Here is a 25,948-nt window from a genome sequence, read left to right as displayed (position 1 = left end):
AGAGGAAGAAGCAGGCTCCACACAGGGAGCTGACGTGGGACTCAATCCTTGGTCTCCAGGATCACGCCCTGGACCGAAGGTGGCGCTAAACCGCTGAGCCACCCGGGCTGCCCCACCATCACTTTTTTATCCCAATGTTCTCTAAGGTTGTTTTTGGTAGGAATCCTCCATGTACAAGAGGGAAGGAGGGTTAACGTAGTTAAGATCCTTTTCTCCTGGCCTGAAATACTCTTCTCCTGCCTTGGACTCCTGTTCACTTTTGAAACCCATTCATTTTACCTCTCCTGTGTCATCCTCCCTGAGCCCTCCAGCAGCCTGCTCTGTGACCCCACAGCACGCCACGTATGTCAACCCATGCTCGTGCTTCTTTAGATTGAAAGCAACAAAGACCAACTGTGAAAAATGAGGAGGCCAATCATGTCTTGGTTCTCTAATCCTAACCATGAGAGACAATGCCCAGGGGTTCACGGAGAATGTGGCACTTCAACTGTACCTAAAATCATAGGCAGAATTCTGAATTCAGCAAAGTCAAGGAGAAGGAAAAAGGAGCTGGAAGGCAAAAGCACATGAGGTGATAGGGGTTATGGATGAACAGATAGGAAAAGAAACAGCTTAAACAAAGACAGGAAAGGATAAATCCAAAGAATGTTACCAGGGAAGAGCTCAGTGTGGCTTTGTACAAGGAAATGTGGAAGACAGGACTAGAAAGGTAATCTGGAAAAGGTATCCACATACCTTAAATGCCAAACAAATGAATGGATTATATTCTACAGATAACTAGAAACAAGAGAGTTCATAATCAGTTATATACTCTAGGAAAAGCACTTCATTAGCACCTTAGATGGTTGGTGGAGGGAAAGAGACCCTTAAAAGATGCAAACAGATCAAGGCCATGTACATACATGCTAACTGGACACACTGGACACACTGCTTAAAGTAACGGCGGCTTCCAAACTGACCAAACACAAATAACATCATCATCACTCATGGCCCAACAGTGCTCAGCACTAACAGTTTCCCCTGTCCCTGGAAATCCCTCTCACTGACATACCTAAGAACCATGCTTGCCATTGAAGATGTTCAAAGACAGTTCTGAACTTTCAGCAATGGACATTACTGACTCAAATACACCAAGGCTGCCAACTCTCAGCACTTCAAGAAAGGCAAGCAGTAAACAAATGAGTTTATGTCAGCTGATCTGTTTTCTGACACTGATCAGAGCATGAGGCTTTGGTGGTTAAGAAGGAGGGTATACCTTGGATTCCAGCCTAGTTCTGTCACTTACTAATAAGCATGTGACTTCAGCTGAGTTATCTCACCTCTCTGAACCCCAGTCTCATCTACAAAATAGAAATACGACATCACCTACAAACTTAGAAGACTGCCTGAGTTAACATACTCGAGTCCTCAACATCAAGGCTGGCTCACGATCACTACAATCATTACTGGTGTAGGAGCACTCTTCCTGGTCTAGTCTGGTCCAACAGTTACTCCCTGGCCACCAGTGACTCTACTGCTAGCGCAAATGAAAGCCAAGGGAAGTAACAGATGTAGGGAAGCAGAGAAAGAGAGGGGAGAAAGAAATCAGACCAGACCAGAGCAAGAAAAGTCTGACCTGATCAATGAAACAGACTCTGAAGGGAAATCCAAAGATAGGTGGTGGCGGGCTTGTACTTTCCCCAGTGGTACCTGAAGAGACGTCAAAATTCTGCTAGGTATGTTGAATGTGCCTCTAGGCAGTTAGTCAGCTTCCCCTAGCCAGAGGCAATATACAGGACTTGTGTCTGGGACTCAGACCTGTGATCAAGGGGTCACTATAGGATCATCCTGTGAGCATGGTGTCCACACAAGTCAAAACCCTGAGAAAATTTTTTTTTTTTTTGCTTTTCTAAAAATTTAATTCTTTTTTTCTCCCCATATTTTATTAAGAAAAGTTTCAAACACACAGAAAGCTGGGGGAATGGTATATCCACCATCTACACTTAATAATTAACAGTTTATTTATCTGTACATGTATATTTTTTCTGAACAACCTGAAAGTAAATTGCATATACTATGATACCATACCTAAGTACTTTGACATTTATCTCCCCAAATTAAGATACTCTCCTAAATAATCATAATACCAGTATCACATCTAGGAAAACTAATAATAAACTGAGTTCCTGACACTGTTAAGATGCAATAGGGTCTACATACATCTCAAAAATAAAAGCTGGTTTGTATGTTTCACTATCAGGGATGCCCTGAATGAGAAGGACCATGACTTGCTCTTCCACTGTATCAACAAGCTATGAGGAGGATAAAGTCAAGTGCCTTAGGACCTGTCCTAAGGTGCTTTCAATAAGCACCCTGGCTCCCCTCAAGATCTTCAAGAAAGGTTTGTAAAATGTACCTAACAATGCATATTTCTGATTATAAGGGGTTTTTTTTCCTTCTGATTTCTTCTTTCTTGGATTTTCTTTTCTTTTTTTTTTTTTTTTCTTACTGTGGGTAGAATATTATAATCAGGAAACTTTTCTTAAAGTAACTTTGAAATTACTTGAAGTAATTAACAGCTCCAGTATTGATGTTTCTTCACCTTCTAAATCACTGCAGTTAGGGGCACCTGGGTAGCTCAGTTGGTTAAGCATCTGCCTTCGGCTTGGGTCATGATCCCAGGGTCCTGGGATCGAGCCCCACATTGGGCTCCCTGCTCTGTGGGGAGCCTGCTACTCCCTCTCTCTCTGTTGTTCCCCCTGCTTGTGTGCTCACACATACACTCTCCCCCATAAATAAATAAAAATCTTTAAAAAATCACTGCAGTTAAATATAAGGCAAGAAACAGAAGGTTGTAAGATAACTTACCAATATGACTATCTTATGGAATGTAACTAAACTGATAGGTTTCTGTATTATATATATGTTGTAAAGCTTTATACTGTCTAGGAACCATATTTAACTTTTTTTTTAAAGATTTTATTTATTTATTCATAGAGATGCAGAGAGAGAGAGAGGCAGAGGGAGAAGCAGGCTCCATGCAGAAAGCCTGATGTGGGACTCGATCCAGGGTCTCCAGGATCACGCCCCGGGCTGCAGGCGGCACTAAACCGCTGCGCCACCGGGGCTGCCCTTTAACTGGTTTAAAATGGTATTTGTGGCCATTTCTATGAAAAGGCAGACATTCAAGCCCTTGGTCAGAAATATAATCCCATATTACAAATGTTTCTATGGAAAAACAGGATCATCTTCAATTTAACTTACTAGATCTTTTCCAGGAATACAGTCCTCACCATGGGAAAGTCTCACGCAAAATCAAAGGAAATATAATGGAATAGCTCTTTGAAGGAGGCATCCTACTTACCACTTGCTTTTTCTAGAACATGTGGATTATACCTGTTTTATTCTGACACTTACTTGTTTATTTATTTAAGGGGTGGATGGTGAAGGGCAGAGGGAGGGAGAGAGAGAGAATTGTAAGCAGGCTCCATGTTCAGCACAGAACCCGCCTGGGGCTTGATCTCATATCCCTGAGATCATGACCTGAGCAGAAATCAAAAGTTGGATGCTTAACTGATTGAGCCACCCAGGGACCCCCAATGACATGTAACTTAGATGGTAACACCAAACAATAGGTTAAGTCCTTACCAATTAGCATTTTTAAAAAAGAAGAAGAAAACACTTACCAGACTGGTGCTATGAGCAGGCTCCAGTGCAGCCCTAGCCGAGGTTTCTTCCTGGCCCGTCGCATTCGCCCCAGTGGGATTTTCCTGGGCCAGTGCGAGACCCTGCCCGCTGCTCGTACTCCTCAGCTTATCTGCGAATCGCTGGTTTTCTTTCTCTAGCTTGATTTTGGCTAACTGTGCTTCCAACATCCAATGTTCTTTCTCTTGCTCCAGTTTAGAGATCTTTTCCAAACTCTGCTGAACCTTGAAAAGCAACAAGAGTTCTACACTTTAGATGATGATGCAGAAAAAAACCTAGTGGCTCAAGAAAGGCTTCACAGAACATCAATCCCAACTACCTCCCAGAGGTGAAAACAAAAAGCCTGATTGTTAAACAGGGCAAAGGAAATACTGAACAAAACACAAGAGGCACAACTGGAAACTGAGGAAGTGAAGAATAAAATTAAAAATCTCTATTCATCCAAAGATATCAAGAGAGTGGAAAGGAAAGCCACAAAATGGAAGGCATCTGCAAAGCATGTATCCAACAGAGCACTCATATCTCAAATATATCAAAAACTCCTACAAATTAGTAAGAAAAAGACAGCCCAAAAGAAAAATAGAGGGGAGAGGGGATCCCTGGGTGGCACAGCGGTTTAGCGCCTGCCTTTGGCCCAGGGCGCGATCCTGGAGACCCGGGATCGAATCCCATGTCGGGCTCCCGGTGCATGGAGCCTGCTTCTCCCTCTGCCTGTGTCTCCGCCTCTCTCTCTCTCTCTCTGTGTGACTATCATAAATAAATAAATAAATAAATAAATAAATAAATGAATAAATGAAAGAAAGAAAGAAAGAAAGAAAGAAAGAAAGAAAGAAAGAAAGAAAAATGGGGGGGGGGGAACACTTGCAAGGACACCGAACAAGACTAAAAAAGAAGGTATTCAAGGTCACTATCAAGAAAAGGCAATTTATTTTTTTTTTTAATTTTATTTATTTATGATAGTCACAGAGAGAGAGAGAGAGGCAGAGACACAGGCAGAGGGAGAAGCAGGCTCCATGCTTGGGAGCCCGATGTGGGATTCGATCCCAGGTCTCCAGGATCGCGCCCTGGGCCAAAGGCAGGCGCCAAACTGCTGCGCCACCCAGGGATCCCAAGAAAAGGCAATTTAAAACCATCCACATGACTAAAATTAAAAAGGCAGAAAATACAAAGGTGAGCACGCTTGTGGAGCAACTGGAACTACCATATAGTGGTAGGAGGACTGGAATTTGGGACAAACACTTCAAAAAAACTATTAGGCTAGATTTTTAAAGCTGACGACATCATATCCTATGACCCAGCAATTCTGCTTCCAGGTGTACACTCAACAGAGGATGCACGTTTACCAGAAGACATGGGTAAGGACACTCACAGTAGCATTATGATAGCCACACACCTGAAACCACTCAAATACTCACATTCAGTAAAAGAGGATAATGCATATTCACACAGTAGAATACTAAACAACAATGAAAACGGACAGACTACATTCACATATAACAGATGAATATCACAAATATGTTAAACGAAAGAAACCAGACCTGAAAGAATATATATTATTATAACCTCATTTAATGAAAATTGTTTACTGAACTTTTCACTAATCTACTATATTAGAACACAGGATGATAGCTCTCTTTGGGGGCAAGGAGAGTAATACCTGGAAAAAGGCATGAAGAAGGCTTCCAGCAATTTTTTTAAAGGTATACCTTACAAAAAGAAATGTTCTTTTTTAAAAATTTTATCTAGATGCTCATTACATCAGTATGTTTATTTGTGAAAATTCATTGAGATATACAGTTGACCCTTGTCTGTCTGACCCTTGTCTCTTGTTCAGACCCAGGTCTGAACTACATAGATCCACTTACACAAGGCTCTTTTTCAATAAACACAGTACACTACTACAAATGTATTTTCTCTTTCTGACGATTTTCTTAGTAACATCTTTTCTCTAGCTTACTTTATTGTAAGAATGCAGTATATAATACACATAATATACAAAATATGTGTTAATCAGCTATTTATGTTATTAGTAAAGCTTCCAGTCAACAGTAGGCTATTAGTAGTTAAGTTTTGGAGGAGTCAAAAGTTAGGGGGGGGTGGTCAATGCCCCTAACCCTCATGTTGTTCAAGAGTCAACCATACATTAATTATTTGTACACTTTTCTTAAGTATGTTACATTCCCTTCAGTAAGAAATTTAAAAAACTAATTCTCAGGACAAATAAAAACTTGAAATTACATGAAAATTAAAGTAATCTTATAGTAAATTCCAATGCTCTACCAACTATCATGGTTGAGCAATTACTATGCAGCAGACGCTGTTCATGGTACTTTCCTGCCATTATCCCACTGAAGCCTCACAATCCTTCAATTCTCATTTCTCAAAGAGCAGAACTAAAGCCCCCAGCAGCTGAACCACCTGCTAAGCTAGCAAATGGCAGAGCAAGGATTTGGGACCCCATCTGTCTGCCTCGCAACTCTGATTCTTTTCACTGTATCACACTGCCTCCCATTGGCTCAATTAATCCCTACACGACCTGAAAGGCAGATATTATTCTCACTTCAGAGAGGCAGGAAGTAACACCCAGAGTGCTTCTCAGACTAGCCTGCAGCTGGTCAATGGCAGAGTGGGAAAAGCAATAGCTCTGCAGCCAGACAGTTCTCCCACTTCCCAGCTACTCTGGGTAAAAGCTGCTTACTTTCTTTGAGTCTTACTTTCCTTACATAAAATAAGAAGATTGAAAATCAATTTTTAAAGTATTCTACATTTTATTGCTTATCGCAGGATTTTTCTCAGGAATTACTCTCTGAATTAAATTTTTAGTTCCAACTTCATAGCATATGAATGTTGAAAAGATAAGTGATATAGGCCAGTACAGACAAAATAAAAGTCTTGGGTGAACTTATTTGCACTCTCTTTGAAGATAAATACTTCAAAAACTTAAGAGCAAGCCTGCTGTTGAAGTAAGTCTCTGACAAAAGCTAAACCAGGTCCAGAGTGCACCAACTTCTGGAAAAGTTAATCCCCCTCACCTCCACCTAGCCCCCAAATTCAATTGACCAACTAAGTGAATATTGGAAATTTTTCATTATTGCTCATTTAAAAAATTAAGATAACTCATTGAGTCTCTAACTCCTCCCTCTTTTTTTGCCTTATTTCCATTTAAATCTAATGCGTAGCAAAAAAAAGAACTACTGCATCTCAGGTGTGTTAATATCACTTTGGTGGCAATTACAATACCAACTGAATCAAAATGACTTATTTAGAGTATCAACAAATGTTCTTGAATGAATTATGCTCATGGTGCTTTTCACTACGTGTTAAACAATTAATTTTACATGTTTACTTATATTGCCTTTTAAATGGTTCTATCTGTGTTAAAAGGCTTCTCCAGGGGATTTAACATCTATGCTCAATTAAGTGGCATGATTTATCAGGTGCCATACCTGTTGTGCAAGGCCTTCTCGACTTTCAGTAGAGCTAAGAAGGACCCGGCGGTTTGCCAGTGCTTCTTCGTAAGGCACAGACTCCAAGAGCGGCTATGGAAAAAGCATCATAAGAGTTAAAGAGAGCATAGCATTCCCTGATCCTATCTACATGAATAAGAATGCTAAATGGGGTTCAATCATAAACTCAGATACATGCCAACATATACTGCTTCCTTTACTAATGTGACAAGGAACTTTTTTTAAAGAAAAATAATAAAGAGGGACTTGTCATTCCACTTATAATCTACACTAACTAAAACCATATGCACTTGAACCGAATACCAGATGATTTCACTTCTATGTGAAATCTAAAACACAAAACAAATTAAAAAAAAAAATAGAAACAGACTCAGATACAGAGAACAATCAGATGGTTGCAGGCGGGAGGGGAGTGGGAACATGGGCAAACAGGGAAAGGGGATTAAAAGGTACAAACTTCCTGTTATAAAATAAATAAGACATGGGATACAAATGTATCCCAGCATTAAAGGATATAAGTAGTTAGTAACAACTTTGTATGGTAACAAATGGTTGCTAGACTTATCTTAGTAATCACTTTGTAATATATATAAATGTTGAGTCATTATGTGGTACACCTTAAACTATATGATACTGTATGTCACTTATATCTCAATTTAAAAAATAAAAAAGCAGATTACCAAGAAATGGGGCAGAGAACCAGGAGTAAAGATTACTATGAGGCATTGTCTTGTCCATGATTTCAAAGGTGTAGACAATGTCAAAACCTATCAAATTGTAAGCTTCAAATATATGCAATTTTGGGGCACCTGGGTGACTCAGAGATGAGTGTCTGCCTTCGGCTCAGGGTATGATCCCGGGGTCCTGGGATGGAGTCCCATGTCAGGCTCCCCACAGGGAGCCTGCTTCTCTCTCTATGTCTCTGCCTCTCTCTGTGTGTCTCTCATGAATAAATAAAATATTTAAAAATACATATATATGCAGTTTTTGTATGCCAATTAAATCCCCAATAAAACTTTCCGAAACAAACAAAAATAGATAAAAGAGGAGGACAGAAAATCTAGAAACACACAATAGCATAGACAAAAAGATGTTACGTGATAAATGGTGCATTTTTTTAATCAGTGGAGAAAGAACAGACTGGATAAACACTGTAAGGACAACCAGTTAATAATTTAGAAAAATATCTACTTAGATCCCCTTTTCACACCCATATCAGAATGAATCTAAGATGGATTAAAGACTTGAACTTAAAATTTTAGACCATGAAAATAACGGAAGAAAATGTAGGTGAGGGCAGCCCGGGTTGCTCAGTGGTTTGGCGCTGGCTTCGGCCCGGGGCATGACCCTGGGGTCCTGGGATTGAGTCCCACATGGGGCTCCCTCCATGGAGCCTGCTTCTCCCTCTGCCTGTGTCTCTGCCTCTCTCTCTCTCTCTCTCTCTCTCTCTCTCTCAAGAATAAATAAATAAAATCTTAAAAAAAAAAAAAAAATGTAGGTGAACACTTCTATAGTCTTGAAAAGTATCCCTGGCTGAGAATCACCACCATAAAGAAAACGACTATAATGATATAAGATTAAAACTTAATATTTTGAAAAAATACTACAACAAACTAGGGGAAATACTTGACATAGTACATAGTACACAGACACAGTATTGACATTTTTACTATAAAAAATTAAAAATTAAATAAAATTCTTAGTATATTAGGGAGCTCTTTCAACTCTAATTAGGAACATTTTTCTAAAAATAGGTTAATGAACAGAGAACTGACAGAATGAATATAAACAATAACTTTACAAAAGGACATTCCACTTCAATAAGCAAAGAAATGCAAATAAAAATAACAATAAAAAACCTCTTGTCTCTGAGATAGATAATTATTAAGTTCATGGGTTAAATGTATACTTCTACTGCTGGTAAACTACAAATAGGTAATCTTCTGAAGTGTAGCTGGGGAAAATGTGCCAAAATTTGGAAGATTTACAGACTTTGAAGCAATTCCATTTTGGGAAATTAATCTTAAAGACATAATTAATTAGACAAATACAGAGAGATGGGTAGCCCTATACATTGTTAAGAGTATAAAACTGTACAGCTACTCTTAACGACAATTTACAATAAATATGAAAGTTTTAAATGTGCGAACCACACAATCCATAATATTCTACTGCTCAATATTCCATACAAGTGCCTGAGGTATTTACAAAGTTATTCACTGCAGTATTATCATAATAGTAAAAAACTGCAATGAACTAAATGCCCACCAATAGGGAATACCTAAATGAGCCACAGAACATCCATATTATAGAATAGCCACCATAGGTTAATGACACAGATCTCTAAAACATTTTTTCTTTTTTTAAAAAAATATATTTGACAATGTTACTTTAGTTTCAGGTGTACAACATAGTGATTCTGCAATTCTATACATCTAAAACATTTTAAGTTTTTTTAAGTTTTTTTTTTTTTTTTAGTTGTCTCTACACACAAAGTGGGGCTCAAACTCAGGACCCTGAGATCAAGAGTTGAATGTTCTTCTCACTGAGCCAGCCAAGCATCCCTAAAACGTTTTAAATGAAAAAAATCAAGTTGCACAATGAAACGTGGATTTTAGGTTAAAAAAAGAAAGAAAGAAAACTCTACTTATTGTATATTGTCTGGAAGTTTAGATAAATGCTCCAAGAGTTTGGAGGATTATATGCCAAATTGAGTACTATAGTCACCTCTGAAGAGAAAGTGGAATTAGGGACTGAACTTTAGTTGTAATGCTCTAATGTAATGTAAGAAGGGGTTTATGCATCATATATAACTGTTTTTAAAAATTAGGGAAAAAGGTAATAACAAAGGCACAAAAAGTTACATGTGCAAGAATATCTTCTGTAATGCTGCATATAATAGTGAAAAACAGAAAACAACCTAAATATCCACAAGCAATGGATTGGTTAATTAAATTATCACACAATTTACAGAATGAAATACTGTAACAATTATTTATAGACCTATATTATTTGATACATAAAAATCACAATTTTTACATCCATGATTCACTAAGAGGAAAAAACCAGATTATGAAATAGCATACATATTCAGATACACCGCTTTTCATGGCAAATACATGTGTGTGCTTCCTTGTGTGTGTGTGCAAACATGCACTAAAAGGTTTTTGGATATAGATATACTCTAATAAAGTAGCTACCTCTGGATGGTGGGGATCTGGTGCAACTATAATTTTCGTCTTCACATACTGCTGTATCTTCTGACTTCTTTTTGCAATGACCTTGTATTCTGATATTTAGGAAAAAATTATAAATATATTTCTATTTTTTTGTTTCTACAAGTTTGAGATTTCTGAAGTTTGATACTTACTGGCTGCCTGGCTGCCTCATTCTAGACACTCCTACCGGGAACTTGGGGACATGAGTTCAACATGGCCTATGCATAGATCACACATTAAGATGTGGGTCTCTGTCACCTCCTCCTTCCCAAAGACCTCCCCCAGTACCCACCGACCAGCTGTGCCCCCAGTTGTGTAAAATCTAAACAATATGAACTTGGATAGACTCTTGCAATTCTCTGGAATGATTCCTGATTTTTCCTCTGATATGAATTCAACAGCAGCGCACAAACCTTTCTCAGAGCCTTCATGTAGGCAGCAGCTTTTTTCTTGTACTGCAGCATGCATTCAGCTGAAAGAGGACTAATGAAGCCACTCGCTGTCTTAGGCCCGTAGCTCAGAGAAGCAATGAAGTAGTCCACATTGTTACTGAAGAAAGATGCGATCTAAACCAAGTGTGACAAGAAGATAGATTTTGTTTTCCAGTAATATATCTAACATATATATCTAATAGTTTTTGGAGCAGTTAAAGGTGCTGAGAATGGAAATGAAATTTCAACACCTGCCCTAAAGCCCATACTTACTTATTTAAGGAGAATACCTAGGGCGATGATTTGTAATAAAAAGACAATACCAGTATAAAGGTTGAGTCCAGACTTCTGACAGGTCTTAATCTAGACAAATTTCTATTCTTCCTGAAAACCAAGACTAATTCTGGTTTATTCTGTAGATGATATTCATGAGCTATCTGCCTCAGTGATTTCTGCCACTACTCTCAAAATATCCATGTTTGGATTTATACATTCTATTCGTATTTTAACTTTGAATGCTTCAAATTCCAACATGAGACATGACATGGCATCTTAAGTAATGTCCAGGAAGGTTAGTAGCCAGAAAAACTGGCTGTGTTATTAGATACATTGAAGAATATCCTATTTTGATAAATAAGAACATGGAGAACAAAATATCCTATACCTTGGCAGAAATTGTTCAAAAAGGAAGCAACAAATCGCTAATGGTCTGAAAGTTTTAATTTCTTCATCAATTATTCTACTATGTCAAATGAAATTCTACATGAGGTAGTATTCGAAAAAATAAAGGATTCTAAGCCTTATATTCCTTCTAAATGACATAGAGAATCACATACCAAGGGTTTGCATTTTAGGTCACAACAGTATACGGTGAGATTTATTCCTTTTCCACCTTTTAATATTTGTACACTTCCTAAATGTTCTTCAATGTGCATATATGACATTTTCTTACTGGGCTTTTAAAAATCATACACTATAAAATTTTGCTTAATCAAATCATATTAGCTAAGAATTAAACTGCTACCGACTAATGTTAGTTCAGATACTTATTTCAGTTAAAAACCACTTATAAAAATTCAGAATGAAGATCGTAGACCTGTCCTTGAGACATTTTAAGGTTTCAGGTAAAACAATTCTAAAATTAGCTGTGAAGGATCTAGGTATTTAATATTTCAGAGTTTTCATAAAAGGTGAAAAATGCAGAGATTCCTTTAAAATGCCAATGTTCCCTTTTTCTAGAATTTTTCTTAATGGAATCTAAGTTAGAATTATCTTCAGAAAGCTTCGGCATGCCTGTAGATGCAAGCATTCAAGAGGGAGCAGCAGGGATGCTCTTCTGGTGGAGGAACCCTGTAGGCACAGATCTGTGAACTGACAGGACCTTTAATGATGGCCCCAAACTCTAGCAACATGTCACAAAGACCAGTCTGAGTCTGGGAAAGATGACACTGAATATATTATATGATCTGTGATCACTTCTGATTAACTTAATTCCTCCCCCCCCCAAAAAAAGTACTTCTATTATAGACAACCTGTCAGAAAAATAATGGTATATAAATACAGATAGAGAAATTTCCTTGAGAAATTAGGTTGCATCTGCTGAAATAAATGAACTAAGATAGCTCTGAATACAGTCCTTCAGGTTACACACATAAGGGCTATTCTCAGAGAAATCTGAATCACTAAAGGCACATGAACACATACTGAGAACGGGACAAGTGCTGAAACCAGAATATCCAAGATAGAATTTTTAGAGAAAATGCATTTTGGTCAGTTTATAATAATTAAGTGCTTAATGATCCAAATGATCATATCTAGTATTAATGGCTCAATGAAAAGACACATGTTGAAATCACCTTAAAAGCACTTAAGAAATAAAATCACACTGTCTCTGTGTCTCTCATGAATAAATAAATAAAATCTTAAAAAAAAAAAAAAAAAAGAAAGAAAGAGGGGGATCCCTGGGTGGCTCAGCAATTTGGTGCCTGCCTTTGGCCCAGGGCGCGATGATGGAGTCCAGGGATCAAGTCCCAGGTCGGACTCCCGGCATGGAGCCTGCTTCTTCCTCTGCCTGTGTCTCTGCCTCTCTCTCTCTCTCTCTCTCTCTCTCTGTGTCTATCATAAATAAATAAATAAATCTTAAAAAAAAAAAAAAAAGAAAGAAAGAAAACCACAGACATAGCACTGTAACAAATGTTACCAAAAACAACAACAACAAAAAAAAAATACTAAAAGGGAAAAAACCAAAATTTTTTTTTTTTATTTTTATTTATTTATGATAGTCACACACACAGAGAGAAGGAGAGAGAGGCAGAGACACAGGCAGAGGGAGAAGCAGGCTCCATGCACCGGGAGCCTGACGTGGGATTCGATCCCGGGTCTCCAGGATCGCGCCCTGGGCCAAAGGCAGGCGCCAAACCGCTGCGCCACTCAGGGATCCCTCAAAATATTAATGAAGGTTTTATTGGTTCTTTTTTCTTTTTATATGTTACCAATTTCTATAAAGCAGACATTTGATATACACAAAGATGTGTACTGATCATCAAGTACTTCCTAAAAAAGAAACTGTGAGTGATCTACTTACTCATCACATATGCTAATCAGCCAGTCACTCCCATATTGCTTTATTTATTTATTTTTTTTAAGATTTTATTTATTTATTCATGATAGTCACATAGAGAGAGACAGAGAGGCAGAGACACAAGCAGGGGGAGAAGCAGGCTCCATGCAGGGAGCCCGACGTGGGATTTGATCCCGGGTCTCCAGGATGGCGCCCCAGGCCAAAGGCAGGCACCAAACTGCTGCGCCACCCAGAGATCCCCCCATATTTCTTTAAATATTGGGTAGGGAGAAGGAAAAAGGAGACAACTTTATTTTACAAAAAAGTCGGATATTCCAAAATCCTTTTACAGATTAGTTTCCCTGTGTCATTCAAGGGGAAAAAAGGAGCTTACTTAAAAATTAAATTTAATGTCAATATAAACCAGAGAAAACTTACCTTTCCTGCTCCATTTGTTAATGCCACTACTGATGACAGGATACAGTCATTCGTTGTAATGAGCTTCTGTGTTGCTGTTGGAAGTTCATGCTCTATTGCAGCTTTCTGACTGTAATGTTTAGAAATATCTATAAAAGCAATCAAATGAAAATTATTATTATCCATATACAAGTTGCATATCTACTCTTAGAGACATACACAGTAATATTTGAACAGCAACAACAAAAATGGTCCCAACTCTAACAGGATCACCCTGAGTATCAGTTAGGTCACAAATCCATGTGGAAAGAATAGAGACAAATGAGGATCTCTTTTTTTTTTTTTTATTCATTCATTCATTCATTCATTCATTCATTCATGATAGACATAGAGAGAGAGAGAGAGGCAGAGACACAGGCAGAGGGAGAAGCAGGCTCCATGCCGGGAGCCCGATGCAGGACTTGATCCTACGACTCCAGAATCGCGCCCTGGGCCAAAGGCAGACACTAAACCGCTGAGCCACCCAGGGATCCCCAAATAAGGGTCTCTTAACACCATCTCGGTGTCTCTATTACAGCCACCAGCTTGTGGGTCTGATTATCCCTCATTTGAGTGTTTACCCTTATTCTAGTGCTGAGTAAATGACCCTGACCAGTATTTACCAGTTAAAAACGCTGTTTGGATAGTCTGGGCAGGCACAAATGAAAATTTATCGTGTACTCATATAAGCGAACCATGGGGCTGGAACAGAACAACTAACACAGGTACAATGTCCTGCAACCCTCACTGGACCTTAGCTAGTTTGCTAGCACACACCCTAACACTGACAAGGGTCTGCAGAGCCAAACCGGGAGTTAACACTCCGGCCTGGCTTCACTGCCTGGCTTCACATGCTACATCCTCCAGTCCCCAAATATTCCAACAAAGCCTGTGGTTAGAAAAGCACAGGAGAGGGACACCTGAGTGGTTCAGCAGTGGAGTCTCTGCCTTCAGCTCATAGCAAGGTCCTGGTCCGGGGATCAAGGCCTGAATTGGCCTCCCTGTGGGGAGCCTGCTTCTCCCTCTGTGTCTCTGCCTCTCTCACGGATAAAAAAAATGTAAAAAGCACATGAGAGAGAGACTTAGATAAAAGTGTTAAGAGAAATTGCAGTAGTGAAACTGGCCAAACAACTAAACTTGGGGTTTTTCTGGGTCTCTGAGAAAGAACGATTTTGTCCTGTAAATAAGGGATAGTGGGAGAATTCTTAAGACAACACTGATTTACAAGGAAGGGTAATTATATTTTTAAATAACAAAGTGTTCACAATTCATTCCCCTCTGAATGGTTTTAGAATATTTCATTCACAACAGCATTATCATTACCAGCAAAGTGAAAAATAAATCACAAAATATGAAAATTAATTTTTATAACAGATGTGTATGCAGAGAATTGCATTTACTCAGAATCAAGGAATCTAGTTGATTTTAGACTATGGAGAATTAAAAAGAAATAAGACTAGTTAGAAAGAAATGGTATTTGAAGTTTAACCTGATATGATCATGCTATTTTAACACAAAATCATTATTTTATGGATAGAATTATTTTTACTAAAATTTTAAAACTGGAGAATTGTTTTATTTATATATTTAGTATACATATATACGTACATATATAAACTATAATTTAAGATAGTTTTACATTCACAGAAAAGTTACAGAGATTTTCTGTATACCCTTTAGCCAGTTTCCCCTATTGTTAACATCTTACATTACTATGGTACAACTGTCACAGCAAAGGAACCAACTAATTGGTATATTACTCTTATGTTTATATTTTTACAAATAAGTGATTATCCAAGTGAATAAAAATTCAACTGGAATACTGAACATTTCTTTTTAAGATTTATTTATTTGAGAGAGAGCATGCATATGTGCACACACGAGCTGGGGAGATGGGCAAAGGGAGAGGGAGAGAAAGAATACTCAAGCAGACTCCCCACTGAGCAAGGAGCACAATGAAGGGCTTGATCCCAGGACCCTGACATTATAACCTGAGCCAAAATCAAGGGTCATTCGCTTAACTGAATGAGCCACTGAGGCAACCCACTGAACATTTTTATATACTGAACTTGCTAGTCCCTAACACAGACATTTTCTTTCTACACATCACAGAAAGTTGTAGTCGCTATTTTACTGCAAGTACACAAAGGTATAATACAACTTGGTTGGCAAGTAATCTTAAGTGATTGGTATATGACTGAGATACTTATGAAAGTTATACAATACTATGAACACTGACACGGTTTCAACTGAACAGTGCCACTGTAGTTTGACAGTAATAATCCTCTTGATTCAATTGTTTACTCTTTATTGAGTCCAAATATTTCAATTATTTAGGGTGCTCCTTGACATTAAATTTTAAATCCAAAAAGAACAAAGAAACCATGTGACCTAGGCCAGAGATTTATTTTTCTGTTTCCTATGAATCTACCTGCTTTAGACCTGAGCCTAAAAATCAACAATTCTCACTTAGAATTCCCTTGTTAAATGATTAATTAATTCCTATTTTGAATCCATGTAGGATAGATATGTTTATAAAACTCTAGCTCTCTTTTTACACTGACACCTGCCTGCCTGCCTTCTGACTTCGATCAAGCAATTACTCAGGGCAAAGCAGGAAAGGAAGAGGTTTGAGAGTTCTCTGAAACGCAAAGCTTCTTCTGTTAATACCAGCTGATGTTTCATTCTGAGTCCCTGAGAGATAAACAGCAGTCTTCCATGCTCGGTAAAAAGACCAATTTGAATCGTATATCTAACAACAGGACCCCATAATCTTGCCAACTGCCTTTCCTGTTTCCCAATATTCTCTTTATATTATGTTTGCAAGGACAGAAACAAATGGAGGCACTAAGGGGGTTGGGGGGGTGGGGCTCTGATCCTCCCATAAGTTCCATCGACTTATGCCTCAAATGACAACAGTTAACATTCTTCAATTTGGACCACTTGGTGGATTCTTAATCTTATGTATGTATGAATAAAAGCATCTATATGGGGGGGGGGGGTGTCCAACTGGCTCAGTTGGTGGAGCATGTGACTCTTGATCTAAGGATTGTAGGTGGGATCCCTGGGTGGCGCAGCGGTTTGGCGCCTGCCTTTGGCCCAGGGCGCGATCCTGGAGATCCTGGATCGAATCCCACATTGGGCTCCCAGTGCATGGAGCCTGCTTCTCCCTCTGTCTGTGTCTCTGCCTCTCTCTCTATCTCTCTGTGACTATCATAAATAAATAAAAATTAAAAAAAAAAAAAAAAAAGGATTGTAGGTGTGAGCCCCACAGTGTGGATAGAGATTACTTTTTAAAAAATCTTTTAAAAAAATCTGTAAAAATCATAGATTAATTAAAATAGAAATAAAACCAAGATTTTTTTTAATGTAAGTGAAGCTTTAAAACCCTTCTTATTGGACAGCTACCCTCCACTTTTCTAGCCCCTTCTTTATAGGAATGCAAGAGAAACCACTAGCACAAACAAATCATAATATGGGCATAGCAAAATTTAGAAAATAGAACCCAAAAATGTAGCAACAGAACTACCTGTGGTTTCAATGGCCTATTTCTCAGTTAACTAAAGTTCTGGAAGAGAGGATCACAGCTAAGTCTGAATTCCTCAAACCCAAAGCTGCATAGGAAAAAGGCACCAACCAGGCTCTTAGTTTCTCTGCACGCCAGACTAGTTCTGCTGAGTTGGGGCTGATTATGGTCACTAGCCACCAAGAGTATCTATTTAAGCTGTGATTCCCACAGCCAGGGATAGCTCCACAAGTATAATGATTTTTAAAATTCCTCATAATTAGAGACAAGCCACAGAAAGGCTCATTCTCCATACTGAAGGGTAAGATGGGGCTAGCTAATACTGCTGGCACTAAGAAGGGTTCCCTGCCAATCTACAGAGGGGCCTGAATATACCTGTCTTGTACATGCTTTCTAACACTTCTAGGCTTTTAAAATTATTTTCTGTGAAACTCGTAATGGGTTCCTAATTGTTACTTCAACACCACAAAGAATATCTAGCATATTATTAATCTGGGCTATTTCTGGTAACTGCTTCTGCCCTCTCCTCCATCTCCTGCCCCAACTGTCTTCAAAAGGAAAAGAAAGGAAGGAAAAACCCTAGAAGCCATGCAGACCTATAGATTAAAAAGTCGACTAAGAATCACAGTTGGCTAAGAATAATATGAAATGTCCTTCAGCCTACTATATTCTTAGTACATAGCAATTAAAAACTGACCAAAGCTTAAAACCAGACCTTCACTTCTTAAGGTTCTCCTGAACAAAACAGGACTTAAAATGGGCACTTTATTTTTATTTTTTATTTTTTTGAAGACTTATTTATTTATTCAGAGAGAGAGAGAGAGAGAGAGAGAGAGAGAGAGAGAGAGAGGCAGAGACACAGGCAGAGGGAGAAGCAGGCCCCCTGCAGGAAGCCCGACGTGGGATTCAATCCCGGGTCTCCAGGATCACACCCCGGGCTGCAGGCGGTGCCACACTGCTGCGCCACCAGGGCTGCCCAAAATGGGCACTTTAGATGTAAAAATGCACAGGATGGTGGAAAGCCAGTACATTCTCTCTTGGAACCTTAAACCCTGGTTTCCTCAATTCCTAAACGCGTGGGCTCTAACGAGTGCGAAATGTTTTGCTAAATGCCTCTGAATGGCATGTCTAGCTTGATAAAATTCACACACCTGCCTTAAATCAGTGCAATGTATTTTTGGCTAAAGTACTGTGCACAAGGGTTTCTCTTCAGCACTTTGTTTACCTTCAGAAATGAAGCAGATGGAAAAAGCAGACGGCGGTGAGCTGTGCACTCCAACATAAGCCAAATGCTACTAAGCCTTTTTCTGGGGTCTATTAGCCTTGGCAGTATTTGTTTAAATCTCATTCAGGCAGATCTGAGAAAGTAAGATGAAGGTTTTCAGCTTATTTATGTTCTTTTCAAGCCTCACCTTTCATGACATCATGAAATCCATGCAGAGCAGCACCAACGTTTGTTAAGACAGAACTGTAGTTTGTCCGAAGGAGTCCATCTGGCTCTGTACCTAGGAAACCAAAATCACAAGTCTAAGCATTTTCCTAGGAGACTTCTGAAAAACTGACAGCCCACCCTCTTCCTCTACTTTTGGGAAGAGAGAGAATAAAGATTGCTTGTGATGTTTTGAAAATAATGGCCCTTGAAATCTTTGTAGCCACATTCAGATATAATGGTGATAGACACATGCAACTGATTTGCATCATCCATATCCACAAATATTTTTAATGGTTAAGAATCAAAATTAAATTGTTACATAGGATTACATATTTTATGATTCTTTTTGAAATGAAAGTTTGTGAGTTTTCACCCTGTTACTACAAAATGCATTTCTCAATTTCTTCTTTCCCTATACATTATTATTGGTTGAACATAACTAAAAACACCATTATTCAGAGTCCCACTTCTGGCATGACAGCATGAGTAGCTCTACAGATTCACTCCCCCAAAAAACTGGCGAAAATTATTTTATTTTTTTAATATTTATTTATTAAGGAAATTCTTATTTATTTATTTATTTATTTATTTATTTATTTATTTATTTAGGAAAGAGAGAGCACGAGCACATGAGGCGAGGAGAGGAGGGGGGGAGAGAGGCGAAGGAGTAAGTGATTAGAGACAAGCACACTCCTGCTGAGTGCAGAGCCTGACGCTGCTCCTTCCTAGGACTCTGAGATCATGACCTGAGCCAAAACAAAGTCAGATGCTTAACTGACTAAGCCACTGGGCGCCCCTGAAAATTGTTTTAAAATAAACAGACTCTGGAAATGGTCCTAAGTGCATACATCAAATGAAGAAACATTTATTCAAGGAAATCTTTTTAAAACAGGGGGGGAAAAAAAAAGAATAAAATCTTTAACAACTCAGTAAAAACAGCCAGAATCTGTAGTATTTGAACAAAGACCCATTCTCATCCTCCTCTCACCAGCTCGGTGAGCTAGAAATTGCACTCCAGACTGGTGAGGCCAAGAATACAACTCTCCCCTAACTTCCAGCTGGAGGGCTGCATCTTTCCCCTCGTCCCAAAACTAAGTTCTGGGTGAGTATGACAGGGGTGGGAATTTTTCCGCCCAGCCCCAACTCTTGGGATGGAGACTCTACCCTGAGCACAGTACTGCTGAGAATACTGGGATTCTCTATCCCCTTGCCCCGGCTCATTTTATCCACATTGAAAAAGGCAAGCCACAGAGACCATAGGCTGTGGCCTACCCCTTCCACCAGTGCTCAGCTACTAAAGCAAGACTGTTATTCTGAGGAAAGGGCATCACTGTCCCCACCTCCAGCACCAGAAATATGGCTCGGAGATTTGGCACAAGGGAGGTACAAGCCTTAAAACAGAAAACTCTGAATCTGTTCCCAAAGGAATTGATTTCATTCTCAACAGAGCATGGAGAAATTCAATTCTAAAGGTGCTCTCGGGAATAATAGAGCTTGTGATGAAAGCAGTTAACAGGAAGTTGGTAGATTCAGTAAAGATATAAGTTAAACTAGATTCATTACCTAAATGGTAAGTTAAGCGATAGATTCATTAAAGATGTAAATTAAACTGGCTAGCTGGTTTACTAGAGAAAAAAACAGCTAAGAAGAGCCCTCTGGGGTCATAGCAAACCTCAAACCCTAATCTCAAAAACTATATCTATAAAGAAGCCTAAATTCAACTGGATCAGCTGTAGAGCACTTTATGCCCCCAAGGCATTGCTGAAACCGAGACAGCAGTCTGTCAGCCATGAGTAGAGCTTATCCTTAATAAGATTAAGAAACAAAACAGGGAAAGGGACTGACAAAACCACTGTTACCCCAAGGCTAGTGTGTGCATGCCCAAGGCTGAACCTCCTGAGAACAACATCAGGTGCTTACTCTGAAAAACTACGAAATCAAATTAAAGATGGCCTACCTAGATGGAAAAATGCACCATGATCATGAACCAGAAAACTTATCATCAACATGGCAATACTCTCATAGTGGTTTTCCAGGGCTGCTGTATCAAAAGTACCACAAAGGAGATGGTTTAAAACAACAGAAAAGAGTTCTCTCACAGTTCTGGAAGCCACAAGTCAGAAATCAAAGTGCTAGCCGGACCACACTTCCTCCAAATCCTCCAGAGGAGAATAGTTCCTTGCCTCTCCCAGCTTCTGTCAGCCCTACAGGTGCCTTGGCTTGTGGCAGGATTAACTCCAATCCTTGCCTCTATCTTCCTATGGCCTCCCTGAGTCTCTCCTGTGTCTCTGTCTCCACATCTCTCCTTATAAGGATGGCAGTCATCAGACTGACAAGAGCTCTCTTTAAACTAGTAGAACCCCATCTTACTTTGATTACATCTGCAGAGATGCTATTTCCAAATAAAGTTACATACATAAGTACTAGGATAGAATTTCACATATCTTTTAGGGAGACATAATTCAGCCAACAAGACTCCCCCAAACTAATCTACAGATTCGATGTAATCCCTATCAGAATCCCACCTAACTTCTTTGTAGAAACTAACCAGCTGATTCTAAAATTCACACAGAATTTCAAGGGAACAAGGATAGCCAAACAATCTTGAAAATGAAGAACAAAGTAGGAGGACTCTCACTTCGTCTCAAAACTAACTACAAAGCAACAGCCAGTATAGTATTGGCACAGGATAGATAAATAGATCAATAGAATAAATCTGAGAGTCCAGAAATAAACCCATATATCTATGATCAACTGATTCTTAACAAGTGAGCCAAGGTCATTAACTAGGGAAAGAACAAGTCTTTTTGATAAATAATGCTGAGATGGGCATCCCGGGTGGCTCAGCAGTTTAGCGCCGCCTTCAGTCCAGGGAGTGATCCTGGAGACCCAGATCGAGTCCCACGTTGGACTCCCTGCATGGAGCCTGCTTCTCCCTCTCCCTGTGTCTTTGCCTCTCTCTCTCTCTCTGTTTCTCTCATGAATAAATAAATAAAATCTTTAATAATAATAATAATAATAATAATGCTGAGACACCTGGATAAACACATCCAAAAGAGGACGTTGGACCTTCACCTCATCCCAGATACAAAAATTAACTCAGAATGGATCAAAGACCTAAACATAAGAGCTAAAGCTATTAAACCCTTAGAAGAAAACACAGGGGATAATTTTTATGACCTCATATTGACAACTGATTCTTAGATATGACAGCAAAAGCATAAGCAATAAAATAAAAATAGGGATGCCTGGGTGGCTCAGCAGTTGAGTGTATGCCTTAGGCTCAGGGTGTGATCCTGGAGTCCTGGGATCGAGTCCCACGTTGGGCTCCCTGCGCGGAGCCTGCTTCTCCCTCCGCCTGTGTTTCTGCCTCTCTGTCTCTCATGAATAAATAAAATCTTTAAAAATTAATTAATTAAAATTAAATTGGATTTCATCAAAATAAAAAACTTTCGTGCTTCAATGGACACCATAAAAAAAGTGAAAAGACAACCCACAAAATAGAAGAAAATATTGTCAATCATATAACCAAAAAGGGATTTCATCTAGAATGTATAAATAACACTTAAAATTCAATAATAAAAAAGACAACTCAATTGAAAAATAGAGAAAGGATCTGAGTAAACCTATTTCCCAAAGAGAGATAGATACAAATGGCCAACAAAACATGAAAAGATGCTTGACATCATTAGATGACAGGGCAATACAAATCAAAACTGCAATGCGATACCACTGCAGAAAGTTAGACAACAAAACTTAGATGGCTAAAATCAAAAAGTCAGATAATAACAAGTGCTGATGAGGATGTGGAAAAATCAGAACCCTCATACTCTGCTGGTGGGAAGCCACCTTGGAAAACAGTATGGCAGTTCAGCTAGTAGTTAAACATGGTTAACATATGACCCAGAAATTCGCCCTCCCACCCCCATCCACCCCATCCCCCAGTATATACCCAAGAGAAATGAAGGCTATGCCTACTCAAACACTTCACAAATATCTAAAGCATCATTATTCATAATAGCCAAAAGGTAGAAACAATACAAACTGTCCATCAACTGATGGGTAAATAAAACATGGTGGGATATATAATGGGTATTATTCTGCAATAACACAGAATGGATGATTTTTTTTTAAGATTATTTATTTATTATTCACAAGAGACACACAGAGAGAGAAGCAGAGATACAGGCAGAGGGAGAAGCAGGCTCCATGCAGAGAGCCCGATGTGGGACTCGATTCCGGGTCTCCAGGATCAGGCCCTGGGCTGAAGGCGGAGCTAAACCACTGAGCCACCCGGGCTGCCCAGAATGGATGAATCTTGAGAACATTATGCTGAGTGAAAAAAGCAGTCACAAAAGACTATGTTTCCATTTATATGGATTAATTAAATATCATTCCATTTATACAAAATGTTCAGAATAGGCAAATCTATAGACATAAAGTACATTAGTAGTCACTTAGTGTCAGGGAGATATGGAATGGGGGATAAGGTAATAGCTAAAGTATACAAGATTTCTTCTTAAGGTGATGAAAATATTTTTAAATTAACTTTGATATGTGATGATGCATATATCTGTAAATATACTAATAACCACTGAATATTATACTTTAAACAGGTAGATTATATGGTATATAAATTATCTCACATTAAAGCTATTACAAAAAAATAAATCAGAGTATGAAAAATTACGGCATTCTTAAAATATCATTTAAACTGAGATCCATTCAATTACAGAAAATACTCTCTTCAAACTAGAACAAAGGGAAACAAATGACATTTTAACTTCCAAACCTCTCTCCTATGCTACTCGTTGGAAAGTTGCTACCTATTCTTATGCTTTGCCCCTCTCGATTTAAAAAAAAAGGATGGAGAGAAAAGGAATTAATATTTAATGCATGTCTTTAATGCCTAATATTGTACATCTTTAATTTAATAATCACTTTACTCGATTTTATCAATGGGAAAACGTACAGAGTAGTAAAGTGATTTGGCCAAGGTCATAAATGTGTAAGGGGCTAGAAGATTTGAATTCAAGTTTTTCTGACTCCAGGTCCTATACTCTTCCTATTCAAACAAGCTAAACAGCTCCCTTCTCCAGGTTCTTGTACTCTAAGTTGAACTACGAGCAACCAACAAACTTACTTGGCAAAGCAAGAAGACCGATGTAAGTCTGCAGCTTCTCAAACACAGCTGTCATCTTTTTCATGTCCTGAGACAGCTCAAGATTCCTGGCTCTCAACGCAGACGTGCAAAGAGACGATTCACATTCTTCTTCTAAACTAGGAATGAGTAGATATTTCAAAAGTGAGCATCGTAACAATTTTCAAACAGCTATAATAAATCATCTGATTTTTCAAACAACTATGCCCAAAAGAGAAACTTTCCAAAAAAAAATTTATCTCATGTATAAGGTTCCATTTTTTTAGACCTCAATACATACACCTATTTCCTGCAGCTATTAGTGCTAACAGATGACCAGATGGAAGTAAAAGGCAAAGGAAGTAAAAGGCAAAGTAAAAGGAAAGCTCATTGGCTTTCCATCCTAGGAGCAACACAAAATCATTTCCTTTAAAAATATTTTGAGGAAAAAAAAATATTTTGAGGAGCAGTGCCTTGCTAGCTCAGTCAGTAGAGCATATGATTCTTGATCTCAGTGTCATAAGTTCAAGCCCCACAGCGGGCATAGAACTTACTTTTAAAAAAAAGAGAGAGAGAAGAAAAAGAAGAAAGAAGAAAGAAGGAAGAAAGAAGAAGAAGAAAAGAAGAAGAAGAAGAAAAAAAAAAAAAAAAAAACCTAATTTGGGCAGCCCAGGTGGCTCAGCGGTTTAGCGCCACCTTCAGCCCAGGGCCTGATCCTGGAGATCCGGGATCGAGTCCCACGTAGGGCTTCCCGCATGGAGCCTGCTTTTCCCTCTGCCTGTGTCTCTGCCCGCCCCCTCTCTCTCTCTCTCTCTCTTTCTGTGTCTCTCATTAATAAATAAATAAATAAAATCTTTTTTAAAAGTTAAAAAATTTTTTAAAAAACCCTAATACTGAGGAGAAAAATATTGCACATACTGAATTCCTAAAGAAAATTAAATAGGAACTAACGAACAAAATAATTTAGAAACCTTTTTAGCAAAAAGGTTAGTAAAAGCCAAAGAGATTGAAAAACCAATCTATACACCCAAATCTAAAATTAAATGACTAACACTCATATAATACATTGTATCCTTTTCAATTTTAAGTGGTTACTTGGGAAAACAATTATAAGGTGAGAAAACAATTATGAGAAAAAAACACATGGACTCTTAACAGTGTTTCTTAAAAATGTGCAGGTAAAGCAAGGAAAGTTATTAACACAGGAATGATAATCGTATCCCTTTCCTTCTCTTCCTCTACTTTGTAACAGCTTCATTCAATACAAAGCCCATATACTACCAAAAAAAAAAGTCATCTTGTCAATTAATGTGGTTTTTAAAACAATGATAAAAAGTTGTCTTAAAATATAAATATGGGGCACCCTGGTGACTCATGTGGTTAATTAAGCATCTGCTTCAGCTCAGGTCATGATCCCAGAGTCCTAGGATTGAGTCCTAGGATTGAGTCCATTGCTTCCTGCTCTGCAGGGAACCTGCTTCTCCCTCTCCCTCTGCCTCTCTCTGTCTCTCATGACTAAATAAATAAAATCTTAAAAAAAAAAACAAACATAAAAATGGGATGAGGATAGGGGATAAAACATTCCAAGAATAGGAATCTAAGATCAAAAAAGGACTTATTCAGTATTTCTAAAAAATGTAACAGTGAAAAAATAAATTAAGGTAAAATAAAAATGCACAATTGTTTCAAGTAGTAAATATCACTTTTGCAATGGTTCTCAAATAGGTTCCTCTTAAACATAAGCCAAATCAATAAGGTATATTCAATTTAGTGTTGTTTAAACTTCTAGAGTCTTTTCAAAAAACTTTAACTTCATTGAAGCATAAGATTAAGAATCTGAATGAAACTATAATTCATAATTATTAGTTTAAGTCCTAATTCCGATTCCTAAAATTCTGTTATACCCACAAACCGTAAAATTTGGTTACTGAAATGCCTGGTCAGGTTACAATCAGGTAATAAAATGGCTTTTAACACATATTAAATTTTTTAAGTAGTGGAAGTTTACATTTCTGAGAAAGTAAACCTACTATT

General features: G+C 38.4%; 1 protein-coding gene across 1 annotated transcript in view; it reads right to left on the bottom strand.

The window, feature by feature from the left end:
* Positions 1 to 25,948, bottom strand: part of PPP1R21 (protein phosphatase 1 regulatory subunit 21) — a 65,497-nt gene that overhangs the window by 10,671 nt on the left and 28,878 nt on the right. Inside the window, exons 12-17 of the mRNA XM_041756468.1 lie at positions 23,918 to 24,054; positions 18,755 to 18,847; positions 13,799 to 13,926; positions 10,783 to 10,935; positions 7,131 to 7,223; positions 3,666 to 3,908 (exon numbers count right to left, since the gene is read on the bottom strand). Coding sequence (XP_041612402.1) covers positions 3,666 to 3,908; positions 7,131 to 7,223; positions 10,783 to 10,935; positions 13,799 to 13,926; positions 18,755 to 18,847; positions 23,918 to 24,054 — 847 coding nt within the window. The remainder of the gene's footprint in view (positions 1 to 3,665; positions 3,909 to 7,130; positions 7,224 to 10,782; positions 10,936 to 13,798; positions 13,927 to 18,754; positions 18,848 to 23,917; positions 24,055 to 25,948) is intronic.

This window comes from Vulpes lagopus, chromosome 5 (assembly GCF_018345385.1).
Source record: "Vulpes lagopus strain Blue_001 chromosome 5, ASM1834538v1, whole genome shotgun sequence".
NCBI classification, from domain to species: domain Eukaryota; kingdom Metazoa; phylum Chordata; class Mammalia; order Carnivora; family Canidae; genus Vulpes; species Vulpes lagopus.
This window is presented reverse-complemented; position numbering and strand designations above follow the sequence as displayed.